Genomic DNA, 17,898 nt, shown 5'->3' on the forward strand with positions numbered 1-17,898 from the left:
ATATTTTGTCACGTTGAGTTTTTTTCACGTTGGATTTTTATCACGTTGTGTTTTTGTCACGTTGAGTTTTTATCACGTTGTGTTTTTGCCACGTTGAGTTTTTATCACGTTGTGTTTTTGCCACGTTGAGTTTTTATAACGTTGTGTTTTTGTCACGTTGAGCTTTTATCACGTTGCGTTTTTGCCACGTTAAGTTTTTATCACGCTGGGTTTTTGTCACGTTGAGTTTTTATCCCATTGTGTTTTTGCCACGTATTGATTTCGTCACGCTGGGTTTTTGTCACGTTGACCTCCACTGACGTTAAATTTTCGCGACGGCTTTTGTTACGATATTTTTTTTCACAGTGGGTTTTTACCCGAGTTCTTATGGCCCGATTATGAATATAAGGGAGACAAATATGTCCTTTGTCCACAAATACACAGCATTCTTTTACTCTGAATCCACCAGTGCGACCAAGCCGCTTGTTATTCAATCACCGGCTTTTAATGTTCTGTAAACTTGGTCTGTAGACGTTTTGAAATTTATGTATTGATTTTTTAAATACCTGATCTGCTCGAATATACCTCACGATTTTACCTTAACGATTCTGCATAAATGCCTAATAATTTAGAAATATCAACTTGTATTGAGTAATGTAATAGTAAGTTGTTCAATAGGGGTAGGGGAAGAGAAGGGGGAGAGAAACGATATAGAATTCACAAATACACTAATTTAAAAAGATAATGAACTGTTTTTAAATATAATAATGCAGTCTCGAGTTTGGATGTGGGTTCAAGTTTGCAAAACGTCTGATGGGTACCTAAGTCGCGTAAAAAAAAAGTAAATGCGGCTAGGCATAGTACTGACCGCACTATACATTTAATTTTCCGAAAGGGATCCTTACTTGCTTGGTTAATGATAATTAGGTAAAAATGATGTAAACATAAACGTAGACGCATTTTCCATATAAAAGGAATATTATAAAAAAAAATGTATAATAACGCGAGTAAACACAATTCTCGTTATTTTAATTTGACTCAATGTTCACCGGGTAATTTCTAATCTTCTAGACCACAGCAACCGTGTTGGTTAAACTCTTCAGAACTTCTTGCAGTATTTCTTTTGGAAGTTGACGTAGTAGTAGTCATAGAACTCTCTAGATAGGCAATTGGCAAGTTCAAGGTCACATTTACAAACCTTGCCATTGCACGATCTCAGGAAAGAAACTGAAAAAATAGTTATATATATATATATATATATATATATATATATATATATATATATATATATATATATATATATATATATATATAAATGTATATGTATATATATATATATATATATATATAAATATATATATATATATATATATATATATATATATATATATATATATATATATATATATATATATATATATATATATATATATATATATATAATGGATACATCACAGTTCTAAAATGTCTATTATTTAAATTGCATATATTTTTTCTGTGTACTAACATAATACTAGGAACATTTTTTAATGTGGTTGGGCAATTACGAAGCCGTAGAATGCGGCCTGAGAAATCTCCTTGGAAATATACTAAACGATACTTACTGCAGCGACATTTCTTATTGGCTTGACACTGATAGAAGTATTCCACCTCGCGGTTCTGGCATTCTGGGAGGTTGGCGTAGCACTCGTCATGTTCCTTACAGCATCTGACAAGGTGGGGTCCATTCTCATTTCAAATGGGCGGGTGTATGCATGTGAGAGTGTTCTGAGCAAGTGAGTGTGTTTTTCTGTCTTTGTGTGTGTTAGGAGGTGGGGGTTTCGGGGGTGACTGCGCACGTGTGTGTGTGTGTGTGCGTATGGGTGGGTGTATGGGTTTGCGAGTGTGTGCGTGTGTGTGTAAGTGCGTGTGTGTGTAGGGTAGTTCAACCGAGAGTATTGTGTTGTACATTTTATCACAAGTCGTCAAGTTAGCACTTAAGGCAACTGCTGTAAAGCCACCCACGCAGCGCATTTCTACCACAAGTCAAAACCTTCGCCACCACCACACACCTCAACCTGGGCGACACGAGTCAAAAACCTTGCACACCACACACCTCAACCTGGGCGAGGTCAGGTCAGATCCAACTAGGCTAGTCAAGACCAGGTTAGGTTGGTCTCGGTTGGGCAAGGTTGGGTCGGGACAGGTCAGGTCGATTCGGGTCGAGTCAACTAGGGCATATAGTCTGTCAGTTCAGTTAGGTCAGGTCCGTTCCGGTAAAGTACGGTAAGGTTAAAGTGTAGGTTTGGGTTTAGATTTAGATTTAGGGTTAGGGTTAGATTTTGGGTTAGGGTTAGGGTTAGGGTAGGGTAGGGTACTCTTGGTTAGGTTAGGTTAGGTTAGGTTTAGGTTAGGGCTAGGCTAGCGAGGCTAGGCTAGGCTAGGTCGAGGCTAGGCTAGGCTAGGCTAGGCTAGGCTAGGCTAGGCTAGGCTAGGTTAGGCTAGGTTAGGTTAGGTTAGGTTAGGTTAGGTTAGGTTAGGTTAGGTTAGGTTAGGTTAGGTTAGGTTAGGTTAGGTTAGGTTAGGTTAGGTTAGGTTAGGTTAGGTTAGGTTAGGTTAGGTTAGGTTAGGTTAGGTTAGGTTAGGTTAGGTTAGGTTAGGTTAGGTTAGGTTAGGTTAGGTTGGGTTAGGCTAGGTTAGGTTTGGCTAGGCTAGGCTAGGCTAGGCTAGGTTAGGTTAGACTAGGTTAGGTTAGGTTAGGTTAGGTTAGGTTAGGTTAGGTTAGGTTAGGTTAGGTTAGGTTAGGTTAGGTTAGGTTAGGTTAGGTTAGGTTAGGTTAGGTTAGGTTAGGTTAGGTTAGGTTAGGTTAGGTTAGGTTAGGTTAGATTAGGTTAGATTAGATTAGGTTAGGTTAGGTTAGGTTAGGTTAGGTTAGGTTAGGTTAGGTCAGGTCAGGTCAGGTCAGGTCAGGTCAGGTCAGGTCAGGTCAGGTCAGGTCAGGTCAGGTCAGGTCAGGTCAGGTCAGGTCAGGTCAGGTCAGGATTAAACTCTGACCTGTCAACCCCATCGACAGCCGGTATGTTTTGACCACCCCTTTGTCCACAGTGACAGCCATAGTTGTTGTAGGCTGCCGGTTCCCTGCCGGTCACGGCCTTGAGCAAAGGTCGCAATTGGCTGAGATCGCCCTCCTTGTAGCCCCGCGCCACTTCTCCCAGCACAGCCGAATTCTTAAGATAATCTATACAACAAAATGATTTCAAGCTAAGACTGAATTTAAAGGATATGAAAGGTTAGAGCTGAAATAAAATAAATACTTCCATGATAAAAAACCGTAAGTTCAACTTTTTAATATGAATTGAATTAACATATATTTTTTTAAAACGGTGTATTTCTGCTCCATTATATATATATATATATATATATATATATATATATATATATATATATATATATATATGAGTGTGTGTGTTAGTTTATGTTCGTATGTGTGTTTGTTTACACGCACACTCGAATAACCTACCTTTGAAACACTGTGCTGGGCCAAATAGCATAACCAACAGTACAATCAAATTAAACATGGCTGATCTTAATCTAAAAATACAGACACAATTAGTAGGTAAAATACATTTTCTTTGTCTCATCTTACAACACAGGAATGATGCTGGTTGTATAAAGGTAAAATAGAAAAATGTGAAAAACAAATGACAAAAACCGGAATATCTTGGGGAAATGTCAAAAAAATGCCAAAGACAGGCACAATTGAAGAGAGCTTTTAGTTACGCCCTCGTGTGTTATGAGTACAGAAGGGAAAAATATTATGTAAAGTCCATTTTTTAGTTTTTCGAAATCCATCGGAAATGATAAATTTTCTACTGTTTACCTCAATTTGTTATCTTTTTTATACCGACAAGAATGATCTCCTCATGTTTGGAATATTGTTGTGAACGCTCGTTTGTTAACTTTGAGACAGTGAGTTTGATACTTGAGCTCCTGACAGTTAGTTGTGCCCTTAACCAACTGCCGTGTTGCCCCCGCGCCACGCACAACACAAGGTAGCTTGATGTAAAAGGGATGGAAATCACAGCTCGAAAGATATCGCATAACTCGAAATGTTGATTACGGGTAAGAGCGTATAAGATGGCGTGGTTGAATGGTACAGCATACGACTGTTAACCCAAGGCCTCGAGTTCAAATCAGGTTTCAAGTCTGAAGAGCGTCCCTGAGTCCACCCATCTATGATAGGTACCTGACTTAAGTTGCGTAAAGTAAAGGCGGCTGGGCATAATGCTGACACAAGTCTGAATCAAGAGGCTACGGAAGCAAATACAGAAAGAAGAGCAGGCTGAAATCGACGTCATCGGCCCATACGGTGCATGACAAGCTGACACGTAATACTTAATTTATTTGGAGAAAATTCACGTCCAACAATACAAATAAGAACAAGGAAGAAGAACAAATAACAATATTTAAAATTGATAGTTAAATAAATTACAAATTTAATTATGCATTAGTTTTGTTTTGAACTAACTATATTACCTCAAAGAACATTAAGCATTACTTACATTTAACTTTACTTAAAATTGTAATTATTCCTTTTTTTAATAGGTTCCAGTTGGTAGTTTTAATTAATTTTAATAGGCCTAAAGATTGCGCCCCTCTTCAAATACTCTTCCCTTCTTACTGAGTGATACACTAAAATCATGAGCTCGCTATGTCTTAAAAATTGATTTTTTTGTTTTAAAGTAAATCGATGGCTTGAACTTGTATTACCCTAAGTACAACGACTATATATTATAATATTCAACATTGAAAATGTCTGATAAACATTATGTCATCGTCAATGTCATCTTCGGTTTCAATCACCTATAATTTTATTAGCTATCGTTATTGATTTCGTGTAACATGTATAGCACATCCATGTATTAGATGTTTCAATTGGTAAATCGTTTCCCATTTTATGGTTACGTGTAGCTGATTTAATTGATAAACTCAAACACAGCTATATGGTTACCTAATTTTGTGAAATGGCAAGGTTTGTGATGCTTGTTATATGTCTGAGTGTGTGCGTGTCTGTGTGTGTGTTTATGAGTGCGTGCGTGTGTGCGTATGTGTGCGTGCGTATGTGTATGTCATTGTGTGTGTGTGTCTGGATGTGTGATCGCGTGTGTGTCTGTATGTTTGTGTGAGTGCGTGTGTGTGTATCTGTGTGTGTGTCTCTGTGTGTGTGTGCTAGCGTGCGTGTGGGCGTGGGTGTGCGTGTAAATATTCTGTAACTTTTTGTTGGTATCTTGTAATGCTTTGAATTTAGCAGATTTCAACATAACCAGACTATTGTACTTGTTAAAATAACTATTACTTACATATTAATTCTTTAACAATTAAATAAAATAAACTGCAATGCAATGCATTACTAGTATTCAGAAACATGTAGGTTTGTAAAACAGCACGTCGAACCTGAATAATACTTTGAATAACAGCTGTGATGTAGGTATAGTGCCTACGCCATTGTTGGGATGTTAGTGTAAAGACGTCAAAAGTTCACCTAACTGTACTCTAAAACTTAAGGGCAACTAGACCTTATATTGTTTACAAAATCTTTCTATGCGTGGAGCGTCATAACTAGATTATCATTTATCTATAATTTTTATCTCATATCAACAATTCTACAATGATCTATAAATTAAAAGAATTAAGAAGAAATGTTTCTATTAATAATTTATTTTTAAACTTTTAAGTTATAATTGACTGTTCCGCCGGATCTCATTAATGTAAACGCCACGGAACAAGAAACTTAACTCTAACCTTTATCATTAACAGGGGAGATCAAAGCGGGGAGGTAATCAACGCTCGCCCTATTAATGTTTACATGAGTTATAAAAGTTGTGTAGTCAAGGCGGATCGAACTAGAGACGTGTGTAAATGTCAGTTATAGACATGGACATTTTTATATAGACTGTTTTAGGGTAAAGCAGAGCATGGATTTATTTATCAGCTTTAATATATGCAGTGATGTTTTTGTAGATTTGAAAACATAAAAAGTCATGTAATTTTGGTTGATTTGTTGAACTCTCAAGAACCATTTATTCTTATGTACACCACACTTGCCTCAATCATCCAAGGACTTACGTTGTCCTTGTCCTTATCCTAAACTTAACCCTAATCCTAAATCTAATTCTAAACCTATTTATAACACTAACCGTAACCCTTTCTGTAACCTTAACATAAACTTTATAATAAAAGCCTATGTTTAACCCTCTACTAGTCCATATTCTTAGCCCTCACACTATCCAGAAGCCTAACCCTATGTCATATTATACGAGGTGGAGGGGGATAGTCTATAGGTAATGTATTGATCACGTAGTGATAAGGTGATTACATTTGTTGGTTACATCATGCAATCAGCTCACGTTGCGAGTTGTTAAATCAATAATCACTGCATTCGCTAATTTGCCAATTAATTAGATAGAACTAAGTCGGTGTCTACTTATACGCTTATACTTTCCTAAATAAAAAAAAATACGTAAAATGCATCTAAACGTAACAATTGTATCAGAGGCGCAGCGACGGGGGAGGGGTACACATATCCCCGGGCGCCGAACCCAGAGGCTCTAAAATGGGTTGGAAAAAAAATTAAATGCTTATTTTAACTGCACTTTTGAATTATAAATTTAAAAAATATGGGGGGAGGGGGGCGCCAAATTGAAAGTTTGTCCCCGGACGCCGGAAGGGGGCGCTACGCCTCTGAAGTGTATTAATAACCTAGATCCACTTAACAAACCGCTGTAATCGAAATTTAACTTTGGATTATCTATAAAACCCGAAACTAAGCAATCCTTTTAACGCCATTGTTGCTAATTATTTAACCAGAAATGCATGGCTTTGATTTCAGACAGTAACATAAAATTACTTTTTTAGCCCGATCGAAATAGCCAGGTTCTATATAGGCTAAAGTTCTGCAGAACTGCTACCATGTATCATGGCAAGAATGCGTAACTTGTTACATAAAGAGAATGTCTTACACTTCATGTTGGTCAAATATTTAGTTTACAAGACTCGTGACACAGTGGTTGGACTACAAGTTTGTGAATTCTTTTTAAGGTGTCGTCCATGTTAATCTCCTTTCTGCATTTTCATCATGCATCGTCACAACCGCGAAAAAAAGAAGTCTCTATTCAGCTAACATCTTCCTCTCTCCAGCCTTCTTTTAAAATGTGTAAATTCTGTTTAAAAATAATAATAATAATATGGTCAGCATTGATTGTAAACATTATTGTATATAAATTACAAAATAAGTTTATGAAGATGCAGAGTGTCAACTTCATTTTTAGTTTCAAATAATATCAGCACACTGGGGGTGGGGGGGGGCAGGACTTTCAGAGGGCCCAATTCCGACCAAAAAGCAATGAATTTTCTTTTCATTAATAATATTTGTTGTGTAATTTGATGGTGGTTTTGTAAAAAACAAAGGTTTACTATAAAAATGATCGTTCTACAGTAATACTAACACACACACAGTAACGTAGAAAAATAGTTTAAAATCTACAAGTCTCCTTTCCATAACGCACATACCCCTTTTCAAAATCAGACCAACCCCCCCCCCCCCCCCCCACCATCACATACAGCTGGTGACGTCTTTTATGCACGACCTGGTAACCATGCTTGGCTATCTACCAGAGCAGATTTTACTGTGGGTTTTATGTCAAGAGGGGTAGAATCATATCCAATGTGAAAATATTCAACAAGGTTAACTGCAGTGCATACCCTCACTGTACCTAACTTTGAATTCATTGACCAAAAATCTATTGGCTGGAAACTCGGTCTTCGCTTTCGTCATTCATCGTCACAATAAGTCAGACCCCATCCACGAAAAAAAAATTCTCAACTCAGTTCCCCCTCCCCCTCTCTCCAGCCCTCTTTTAAAAAGTGTGAATTCTTTATAAAATAACAACACTCAGCTAGGTCAGCATTGAGTGTAAGGAATATTTTATATGAATTACAAAATATTTTTTGAAAGCGCAGAACGTCACCTACATTTTAGGTTCAAATACTACGGGCACACTATGCGTCTCCCTTTCGTAACACACCTTCCCCTTTTTACATATCTTAGTCCTACCCCCCCCCCTCCTCATATACAGATGGTGACGTCCTTTATAGACGACCTTGCAACCATGCTTAGCTATCTGCCAGAGCAGATATTAATATTTGTTATATGTAAAGAGGGGTAGATTTATATCCAGTGTGAACAAATGTAACTCGGTTGAACTGCAGTGTATACCAACACTGTACCCAACTTTGTATTCATTGACCGAGAAACTATAGGCAGGGAACTCGGTCTTAGCTACCAGGAAGTCATTTGTTAAATGCTAAGTCAGTAGAATATGGACGACATTGGTATATATATATATATATATATATATATATATATATATATATATATATATATATATATATATATATATATATATATATATTCCCCATTTCCCCATAAATAAATATATTGTATGTAAGAATGTATATATATATATATATATATATATATATATATATATATATATATATATATATATATATATATATATATATATATATATATATATATATATATGTATATATATATATATATATATATATATATATATATAATCTAAAATAATTACCTAAAATTGAAAACAAAAGATAGAACTAGAAGAACAATTGCATACATCAAATTACTATTATATTTTAGATACTGTTTTTTTAAACTATTGTGAGCTAGTAGACACTAGTTTATCAGAATCTATTGTCCCGTTGAAACAGCATTAACCCTAACGTACCACTAAAACAGCATTAACCCTAACGTACCATTAAAACAGATATAACCCGAACGTACCACTAATACAGCATTAACCCTAACGTACCACTTAAACAGCATTTCGCCTCGACTTCCACTGAAGAATTTAGGTTGTCGTCTCAAGACTGTCAACATTCTACCTTTCACGCCCCCCCCCCCCCTTCACCTACTTGAGTCATAAGCCACCGACAAGTAATCCATTTCTGCTTCTGACATTAAAAGAAATGTCTCTAATGATAGTCTACTCGGTTGTAACCAATGTTTCTACATCGTAAAACATACTGGGTTTTATAACTAAGCCACTGCTGGATCCCTCAGATCTATGTTTGATTATGGAATCTTCAAATTTCTTAACGGATTTTTAAAAAGGCCGATTCTAGTCGGAATAAGATACGCATGCGATACGCATGCGCAATGGAGAGAAACTACGACTTAGCGGCGATGTTTTCGATGGTACTGCGCATGCGTGTGTTTACAACCGCAGAACCCTAATACCAACCCTAATCCTATCCTTAACCCTATCCCTAATCCTATCCCTAACCCTAACCCTAATCCTATCCCTAGCCCTAATCATATCCCTATCCCTATCCCTAGCCCTAATCCTACCCCTAACCCTCGTTCTAGCCCTAACCCTAGCCATAGGTCACTGCGCATGCGCAGAACTATCTTTTGCCGATAAAATCTTATTCCGAGTAGACACTTCGTTTTAAAAATCAAATTTGCAGTGGTTTTACTAACGGGAGAGAACTCAAGAAATGTTATGTTAAAAAATCCTTGCCAGTGCGTTTTTTATCCTTAGCTAATTAAACTTTCTTCAGTTAATTAATCATAGAGCTTATCAGATTGAGATTTTAGGTATCATACATTAATTTCATCAGTCATAAAACCAGTTCGTTGTCTTTGATTCGTATATTCTTATCAATTTCAATGTCCCAAATAAAAGATAGCGTAACCGACCAACGCTCTAATGTATAGACCAATTCCTTAAAGCTTTTGTTTTTTTAAATGTATCGAACTATTTGTTTTATAAATTACTTCTTATTTTTATTCTTGCTTTAGTTTCATTTAACATAGAATCCTTATCAAGAAGTTCATTCCGAACTAGAGTCTTTACTTTATTTATAAACTTTTAAATTAGGTTAACGCGTCTGTTCGTGCACTTTAAAGGGTTAAATGTTTGTTTGCTATTTCGAACACTAGTCGAAATTACTGTAAAAATAGAAATTTGTTCCACTACTGTTAAATATAAAATGTTCTCTTTCATCAAAATCCTGGTTCCAGACAATGAGGGATGTTACAGCACCGGAGCAGATAACAGACATCTGGGGATCTCTCACGGTGGATCGTGAGGACTTGGACAATAAATAAACGAGTGAGATCTTGAACTGAGTTTTCTGCTTTCTATCGAGGTAAGAAACTTGCAATATATTATCCCTATTGTTTCCTTAATTTGTTTTGTGTTAATAAGTCTATTGTTAGCGGTTTAATAGTAATTAATTAATATCGATAATGATTATTGATTAATAGTTCTTGTGCTTCTTAAAAAATGTACTTTAGCGTTCAAAGTAAATCTTATTTTTCTATGATAGAAAAAAAGTTTATGATAAACAATTTGCCCAATTTGAAACTTTTGAATACTAAAAAATGCACTATTTTTCAGACCTTGTAAAATTCTGAGCAGTAGCTCTTTTAACAAGTTGGCAAATTTAATACTGAAAAATAAGCCGATAAAGTACCGACAAATTCAGAATGGTGGAGTTTTTTTTTCCATAACATCCGAAATTGTTTTTAACCTTTTTTTTTGCTGTTTAATGCTTACTTTTATGTGCCAAACATGGTAAACTATTCAAAATGCTTTATATATTTAAGAAATCGACAAAAAAAAGCTTAAAATAAATGAAAAAGTAACATATTTTAGTATACCAAGTAAATCGTAAAAGGCTAATAAAATTACAGGTTTTTTTGTTATTACTAAATAAAAATGTATTGCATTTTAGCATTCAAAGTAAATCCTAGTTGGCTAATAATTTTCCAGAGGAAAATATTTCAAGGTCACAAAGTCCATAAGGCCTAATTAGTTGTGTGTCTGTTTTATGTGCTCGTTGGTTTAAAATAAAATATTATGTGTTAGTTTTAAGCTTAGGTTGGCTTGATTTATCACAATGTGGTTGCTAATTTTATCAGTCTTTATATAAGCTGGGGGTTTAGTCACACTTAATTAAGCTAATCCGTAAATCTTCCTCATCCCATCGTCCAAACATCGTCAGAAAATCCAGGCAATGCTCACTAAAAAGCAGTCACACTATCTTATCATTGTCATTAGACAAAGCGTTTATTGCTGAGATATAAAATTAGTTGGTTCGAATCGGGTATATAAGTTTTATCAAATTGTACTAGATTCTATAATTTACAAATCATTTTCAAAACATGCAAAAATTAAAAGTGAAAACTTTCTGTATATTTTTTTTAAACGCAAAAGTGTGAAATACACTATGCTAGCCCTTCCCTGTACACGTATCGCCACATAAGTCTCAATGTGTTCGATAAAATTTTGGATTTACAACTGTATTAAATAGATACATTAATGTTGCAGGTATTGTCAACATGTCTATCGTTGCCTACATTTCTCTTCTGTGTTTTGGTAAGTTTTTACAATAGAATAATTAAGTATATGTACGATTTTGTTTATCAGATCTGTTTTATCTCATTAAATTCACACAAACGCAACAACAGCCATGCTACATATTTGTTTATACCATTCTAGCATTCAGTGGTTGATTATATTGAGCAATAGTGTTTGTAAGTCTGGGACTTAAAATTCGATATCTTTTTAGCCAGGGAGATATATACATTTTCAAAGTAAATTAACTATTTTGAAAATTATTCCCATTTATATATATATATATATATATATATATATATATATATATATATATATATATGCTTTCAGTTGTTTGTTGTTTTTTTTTTAGGTCTCGCTTCAAGATTTTAAAATACGAAATACACTCAAAATGCAGAAATTATAATTTTTGTTACTAATAACAGAATCAAATTAATTACCGATAGGCCAATAGTATTTATATCAATAATATCATATTGATATTGTAACTACGTTTAGAAAACCTTGTTACGGATTAGAATAAGAGAAAGAAATAGTTTACTCTTCTTTTTAAAAAAAATCACAATTCGACGTAAGCTCTTTAATGTTTTTCTTAACGCTAACCTACAACACGCAGTCTAATATTATCATTGTTTACAATTTATTTATAAGCTGACAAAAGCAGAAGAAACTTTTATATTTCTTTTTTACTATTTTATAAAAAATATCAATTATTTAGTTTAAAATATACTAGTTGGCAAGTCTAAAAACAAGAAGTTGAAGACAATTGAATTACTTACAAGCACCATTCAAGACAACTTTTTAACACGTTTTTTTTTATTAACTCAGCTTCGTGTGGATGTGTTTGTTGTTAAAATTGACATCGAAAATTAGCCCACTTCTGATTGCTCTATAGATCTGAAATTTGGCATGCAAGTTACTTTCGCCTAACAATTTCAGATGCAATCATAAAAACTAGCAATTAGAGACCGTAATTAGCTTAATTTAATTACGCCCTAAGGACCATAAAATTGAGGACATGATTTCTAAAGATACCGACAAGACTTGAGGCTTATTGACACAGTTACTTCGGCCCCAATCGATGTGAGCGCGCTGGCCGTGATCGTATAGTGGTTAGTACTTCGCGTTGTGGCCGCGACAACCCAGGCTCGAATCCTGGTCGCTCAAGATTATTTTAGTCCGTGTATTTATAAACACTTAGTCAATTCATACTTAATCAAGTCATTAGATAAAGTAGAAAATAAACTATATAAAAAACTTTTTTAAAAACCACGTTTTTCATGTGTAGCAACGGACTAAAAAGGAGAAAATAAAATACTTAAAAAAAACTTTTTAAAAAACCACGTTTTTCTTGTGGACTAAAAAGTAGAAAATAACTATTTACATACATTTGATGACAAAAAACGTGGGTACGTTCACCATCAAATTTCCCGACCCATCTGCCCGACCCACGTTTTTTGTCATCAAATGTATGTAAATAGTTATTTTCTACTTTTTAGTCCACAAGAAAAACGTGGTTTTTTAAAAAGTTTTTTTTAAGTATTTTTTCTACGTTCCACACAATAAGTAGATATAAAGAAAACGGGGACATAACTCTCAAATTAATTCTTTCACCAGCGGTGGTCTACGCCCATCCCAGCAATAGCGACCAAGCAGACAAGAGGAATCTGGTAGAACTAGGTGTATTGCTGCATACAGTCACAGGGCATGCTCTGGATTACAACGGATACGGATGTTACTGTGGGTGGGGAGGTGCTGGTACCCCCGTTGACGCCGTAGATAGGTAAAATTTCTGGCTACATAATTACATAGGGCTTACATTAGTTGTAAGGTAGCTGTTTATTTGCTGACGAAATAACATCTTTTAATAAATGGAGATAAAAACGCGTGTATAAATTTAAGCAAGTACATACTTATACATCATTTATAGTTCATTTTTTTTACATATGTATCAGGTTTGTTTTTCTCAAACATGCAACATTCATTTTAAAAAATTGGAAGCTTTAACTATTAAACTATTATAAACTTAAAAAGAAGAACTAAAATATAGAAAGACGAACAACAATGACTTGTAGCATCTTACGTCTTAACTTGCCTTTCTTACCTTAATTAGATGTAGCCCACCTTTCGAACCTGCAAAATATATGCTATCATTTTTAAATAAAATGGTTAATTTTTTAAAAATTAAAAGCATGTCGTAGACATACTTAAAATGACAAAATAAATATAAAATAATTAAGTTCCAAAAGTAACTCAAAAGAGATTTATTCAAAATTTTATAAACGTTCTATAGTAAGATTAAATGTTTATAACTGTGACATAAGTATAAAACTTTATTTAACTAATCTGCGGTTTAAAATGTTGCAGGTGTTGTCAGGTGCACGACCAGTGCTACGGCACATTGAGCGCATCAGGCTGCTCCCCCAAACTTTCGACCTACCACTATACTTGTTCGGGTCATTCTTGTCATTGTAGTAAGTTCGATATAGAATAGTCATTATCTCCCATATTAGTAAATTCTATATAGAATTTGTTTTGATTACCTCCCATTTTAGTAAGTTCGATATAGAATTGTGATTATCTCCCATATTAGTAAATTCTATTTAGAATTTATTTTGATAACATCCCATATCAGTAAGTTAGATAAAGCATGTTTTGTCTACTTCACGTGTCTACTTGGAACATACTATTACAAAGCATTGTTATTAATAAATTAATTTTTATTAATAACGCAGATTGATTTACAAACCATTTAGTAATCGTCACGTCCTATTTCAGACAGCCAAACATCTTCATGTGAGGACAGAACTTGTAAATGCGACATCGACTTCGCCAACTGTGTGGCCGCACATCCCTACAACGATAGGTACCACAACTACGACCACAGCAACTGCTAGAACCTGAATTAACGAATAAATTTTCAAGCTCTCTGTGGATTAGCTGGTACCACACCATCTGCTAGCACCAAAAGCCTTCTAATAAATGTATGATTTTGACCATCCCAAATTGTTGTTCCTTTGATCTCAGTATATCTGTCTATTATAATAATAAAAAAACGAGAGTGATCTCCCCTAAACTTTCTCGAATATTCTTATATAAAATAACAGGGGATGGGAACTCGGGCTATAGACATGATTTTTAATCCATTTTAAATACTTAAAGTTTTAAAAATAGAATAAAATCTCGTAGACAAATTAATTGCACACCAAGTGAACGCCAAATAAAAAAGCGCATAATAGTGCGCAATATTATTAGTACTTTTAAAATTTACATTAGTTTTTTGAAAAATCGGAAGTAGCGTAAATTACTACTTCCGGTCAACGGAAATTACTCAAAATTTAACAGAAGGTAGAGAATTAGATGGGAGCATTCCATGTCAAGTTTCAAAGTAAACATTATATTTAAATAGACATGAAACATATGTATGGTGTTGTTCTATTCTGGTACGTTTTAAATACATTTTCGAGAAGAAAACCGCTAATGATATCCCACATCTCTAAACAGGCAATAGGGTAACCCGGGGTAATTCCATACACTACTTTTCTAAAAAAATTGTAAAAAATCTAAAATTAACACTACCACAATATAATATTGAGGCTCTAACTAGACATGCATTACTTATATGATGGCAAACAAATATAGAGATAATTCACAAAATAAATTACAATTTTTAAATATTTCACTTTTATTGCAAAAACATGGCAAGTGGGGCAATTCCACACACATTATGAAAATTTTAAAATTCATGTATTTAAAAATTTGTAAAAAACATGTTTCCCCTTGGAAACAGTTTTGCACGGGGGCAACCAATCTTCATCACTGGATGAAGAGAAAGCCTCCATTTCTTCCTCCTAAATTCTGCTCTCATCTGTCATAGGCCGAAGTTATTACTATATAATTGTGGACCATTCTGAAATAAATACAAAATTAAATGTTAGAAAGTCTAACTGCTAATGTGTGTATGGGGATGTTTAGCTCTAAATATTGCATAAATTATAATAAATAATATAGGTACAGTAAAAATAATAATAGATAAAGAAATAAAAGAAGTATGTGGCAATTTTACTTAACTTTAATAGCAGAGTCTTTTTAAAAATAAATAGTACTAGATCTAGTACTATTTAAGTATTTTTTTTTAAGATTAATTCATAAGTTGTGAATTACAGAATTAGCCATAACCAGTTTAAATGGTTTACAATAAAAGCTAAATCCTCTAAAGAGTATAAAAAGCAACATGGGACATTCCAAACTATAGTATATGGAATTGCCCCACACCATGTGTGTGGAATTGCCCCACACCTACTATTGAAAAAAATATGCTTTCCTGTTCTAAATTAAAGGCTGAATCTAGCATCATTAACTGTTACTATTAACAAAAATGATTAAGCTTTCATAAAATCAATAAATAATTGACAACAATTAAAAATAAGACAAAATAAACTATTTTTAAAAAAGTGCAGGGGTTGTACTTACGTAAGGATGTTTGAAGATAGATGCATATAAAATTAAAATTCTTGCTCTGATTGTAGATGAACGCTTCTCTAACAGCATCAGAAAGTACAATAAATGACCTCTTAGAAACAAGGAATAGTAACTTTTAATTAAACTTTACTCCCATTAAAAATAGAGAGTATTCAGTATATAGTGTGTGGAATTACCCCGTGTGTGGAATTACCCCGTGTGTGGAATTACCCCGGCTTACCGTACTGCTTTGAAATGCCGTAGACAGAAATTCATCATGCGACATTTGTTTTAAAACACCCATATCAAATATAGTATACACAACTCAAGCGGATTCTGTGGCTCTGTAAGTGACAGCGGACAGCGGTCTGACCCTTGTCAAAAGAGTCATATAGTTAAAAACTCGACTTGATCGCCATAGTGTAATATTCTTAAAGCGTATTTTATTTAAAGGAATTTTTTTTAAAAATATATGGATAGTTTTGTAAATAAAAAGTTCATTATCCAAACATACCATTTTAATTAACGTTATGTGGAATAAACACAGCCTTCACAAAAGTTTAAAAAGTGTATACATTACTTGACTTCGTTTCATTTACTGCCGGTTAATTCCTCCAATAGATCGCACATAAATTGTTTATTTCCCTTTAAAAAACATTACAACTGAGAAAATAAAATATTTGTTTGTTTCGGTGATTAAAAAAAAATATTATATAATTAGCGTGGATTAATAAAGTGCAATGTGGTAGGTAAAAAACGTTTTTTTTAAAATACTGCTCTTTAATTATTTTATACTGTTTGCTAATTATTATTTTTAATCAATAACAGTTTAGAAGTCGCTCCTACATGTTATATTTGTTTACTTCTATCTTTCGGTTTGTGGACAAACTAGCGGTATTATAGTAGTTCACTAAATCGAATCATGCACGTCGACCGGCGCCTCGAGAGAGGCTGGTCTGTTGAGATATGCTTGTGTCTTGTATATAAGATTGGTCTGTCGAGAGAGGCTGGTCTGTTGAGAGAGGTGGTATGTTATTTTGGTAATAATGGTCTGTTGAGAGAGGCTGGTATCTCGAAACAATAAAACTGATTTTTTTTTGGTAAGTCAGACGAAAATTTTTGTGACTAATAAAATGACATTATTTTGTCACTTTACAGCTTGAGATTGCTAGCTAAGTTTAAATAGCCTTCTCCCTCTGATGTATGGTAGCATCTGTCAATACAATTTAATGTCACGGAATTAAATAATTTCGACTTTTAATCTAAAATCTAAACAAATAATACTCATCACTATAGTAAGCTAATTGCTAAGCTCATGTTTTAATGTGTTAACATTTGAAACATGCTTATTATTTATTGAACTGAATAGCCATCTCAATATTTTGCCAGTATATATAATATCAAAATTAATCATAGAAGCATTTAGTAAAGACAACCAAGCATGTTGTTTAACATGTACGCCAAACATTTTGTGACCTACCATATAAACATTTCTTAATACGTAGCTAAACCCTCAATCTAACGCTAGTAGAAAATTAACAGTAATTAAATTTATTGCTCAAGTTTGTGGAAGTATAATTCGAATAATTTTGTTTTAATTGTTCTCTAGATTTAGATTCTAGAATGGATATCTAGTTTCAAAGCATTGTGTTAAAATGTAAACAAATCAGTTAGGTTCTCGAAAATCTTCTGGAAATAGGCTATATTAAAAAAATACACATTGTTTATTATTCTCTAAAATGATAGAATGTAATATAATAGCTAAACATAATTAATCATATATCCTTACCTGTAAGTACTTTGACTGGTGTGTTGTGATTGCAGAGTGCGACTGCGTTTCCTATCGAAAGTCTACTGACAAATATAGCGATACGAGCCGACCCGCGACGAATCACACGCCGCTATTTAGTTGTTTTATTTTCCACTTTTCAGTAAATCATAATTTGAATGCCGCTATATATATATATATATATATATATATATATATATATATATATATATGCTTATTTGCTTGCTTGCTTGCCTATTT

The 17,898-nt window shown here is 34.0% G+C and overlaps 2 protein-coding genes across 2 annotated transcripts; one reads left to right on the plus strand and one right to left on the minus strand.

The window, feature by feature from the left end:
• Positions 1 to 991: 991 nt before the first annotated feature.
• On the minus strand, positions 992 to 4,653 carry LOC131942469 (basic phospholipase A2 homolog textilotoxin B chain). The gene is made up of 5 exons (XM_059302366.1): positions 4,521 to 4,653; positions 3,479 to 3,549; positions 3,013 to 3,196; positions 1,584 to 1,687; positions 992 to 1,206 (listed from the first exon to the last, which is right to left on the minus strand). The coding sequence occupies exons 2-5, from the start codon at positions 3,534 to 3,536 to the stop codon at positions 1,079 to 1,081; spliced, it is 474 nt and encodes a 157-aa protein (XP_059158349.1). The 5' UTR covers positions 3,537 to 3,549; positions 4,521 to 4,653; the 3' UTR covers positions 992 to 1,078.
• Positions 4,654 to 10,097: 5,444 nt separating this feature from the next.
• LOC131942468 (basic phospholipase A2 PA-5-like) lies at positions 10,098 to 14,407 on the plus strand. The gene is made up of 5 exons (XM_059302365.1): positions 10,098 to 10,197; positions 11,382 to 11,429; positions 13,026 to 13,191; positions 13,776 to 13,882; positions 14,187 to 14,407. Exons 2-5 carry the CDS (start codon positions 11,393 to 11,395, stop codon positions 14,303 to 14,305), a joined length of 429 nt encoding a protein of 142 aa, XP_059158348.1. The 5' UTR covers positions 10,098 to 10,197; positions 11,382 to 11,392; the 3' UTR covers positions 14,306 to 14,407.
• The last annotated feature ends 3,491 nt before the right edge of the window (positions 14,408 to 17,898 follow it).

This window comes from Physella acuta, unplaced genomic scaffold (assembly GCF_028476545.2).
Source record: "Physella acuta isolate Inbredline_101_S28 unplaced genomic scaffold, ASM2847654v3 ptg000406l, whole genome shotgun sequence".
In the NCBI taxonomy this organism is placed as follows: domain Eukaryota; kingdom Metazoa; phylum Mollusca; class Gastropoda; family Physidae; genus Physella; species Physella acuta.

Excerpts from the sequence above, each read along its gene's own strand:
- LOC131942468 (XM_059302365.1), top strand. The coding sequence starts at position 11,393 with ATGTCTATCGTTGCCTACATTTCTCTTCTGTGTTTTG. Across the intron at positions 11,430-13,025 it reads CATTTCTCTTCTGTGTTTTG|CGGTGGTCTACGCCCATCCC; the intron begins GTAAGTTTTTAC and ends TTCTTTCACCAG. Across the intron at positions 13,883-14,186 it reads GGGTCATTCTTGTCATTGTA|ACAGCCAAACATCTTCATGT; the intron begins GTAAGTTCGATA and ends GTCCTATTTCAG.
- LOC131942469 (XM_059302366.1), bottom strand. The coding sequence starts at position 3,536 with ATGTTTAATTTGATTGTACTGTTGGTTATGCTATTTGGCCCAGCACAG. Across the intron at positions 3,197-3,478 it reads CCCAGCACAGTGTTTCAAAG|ATTATCTTAAGAATTCGGCT; the intron begins GTAGGTTATTCG and ends TTTGTTGTATAG. Across the intron at positions 1,688-3,012 it reads GCTGTCGATGGGGTTGACAG|ATGCTGTAAGGAACATGACG; the intron begins GTCAGAGTTTAA and ends CCACCTTGTCAG.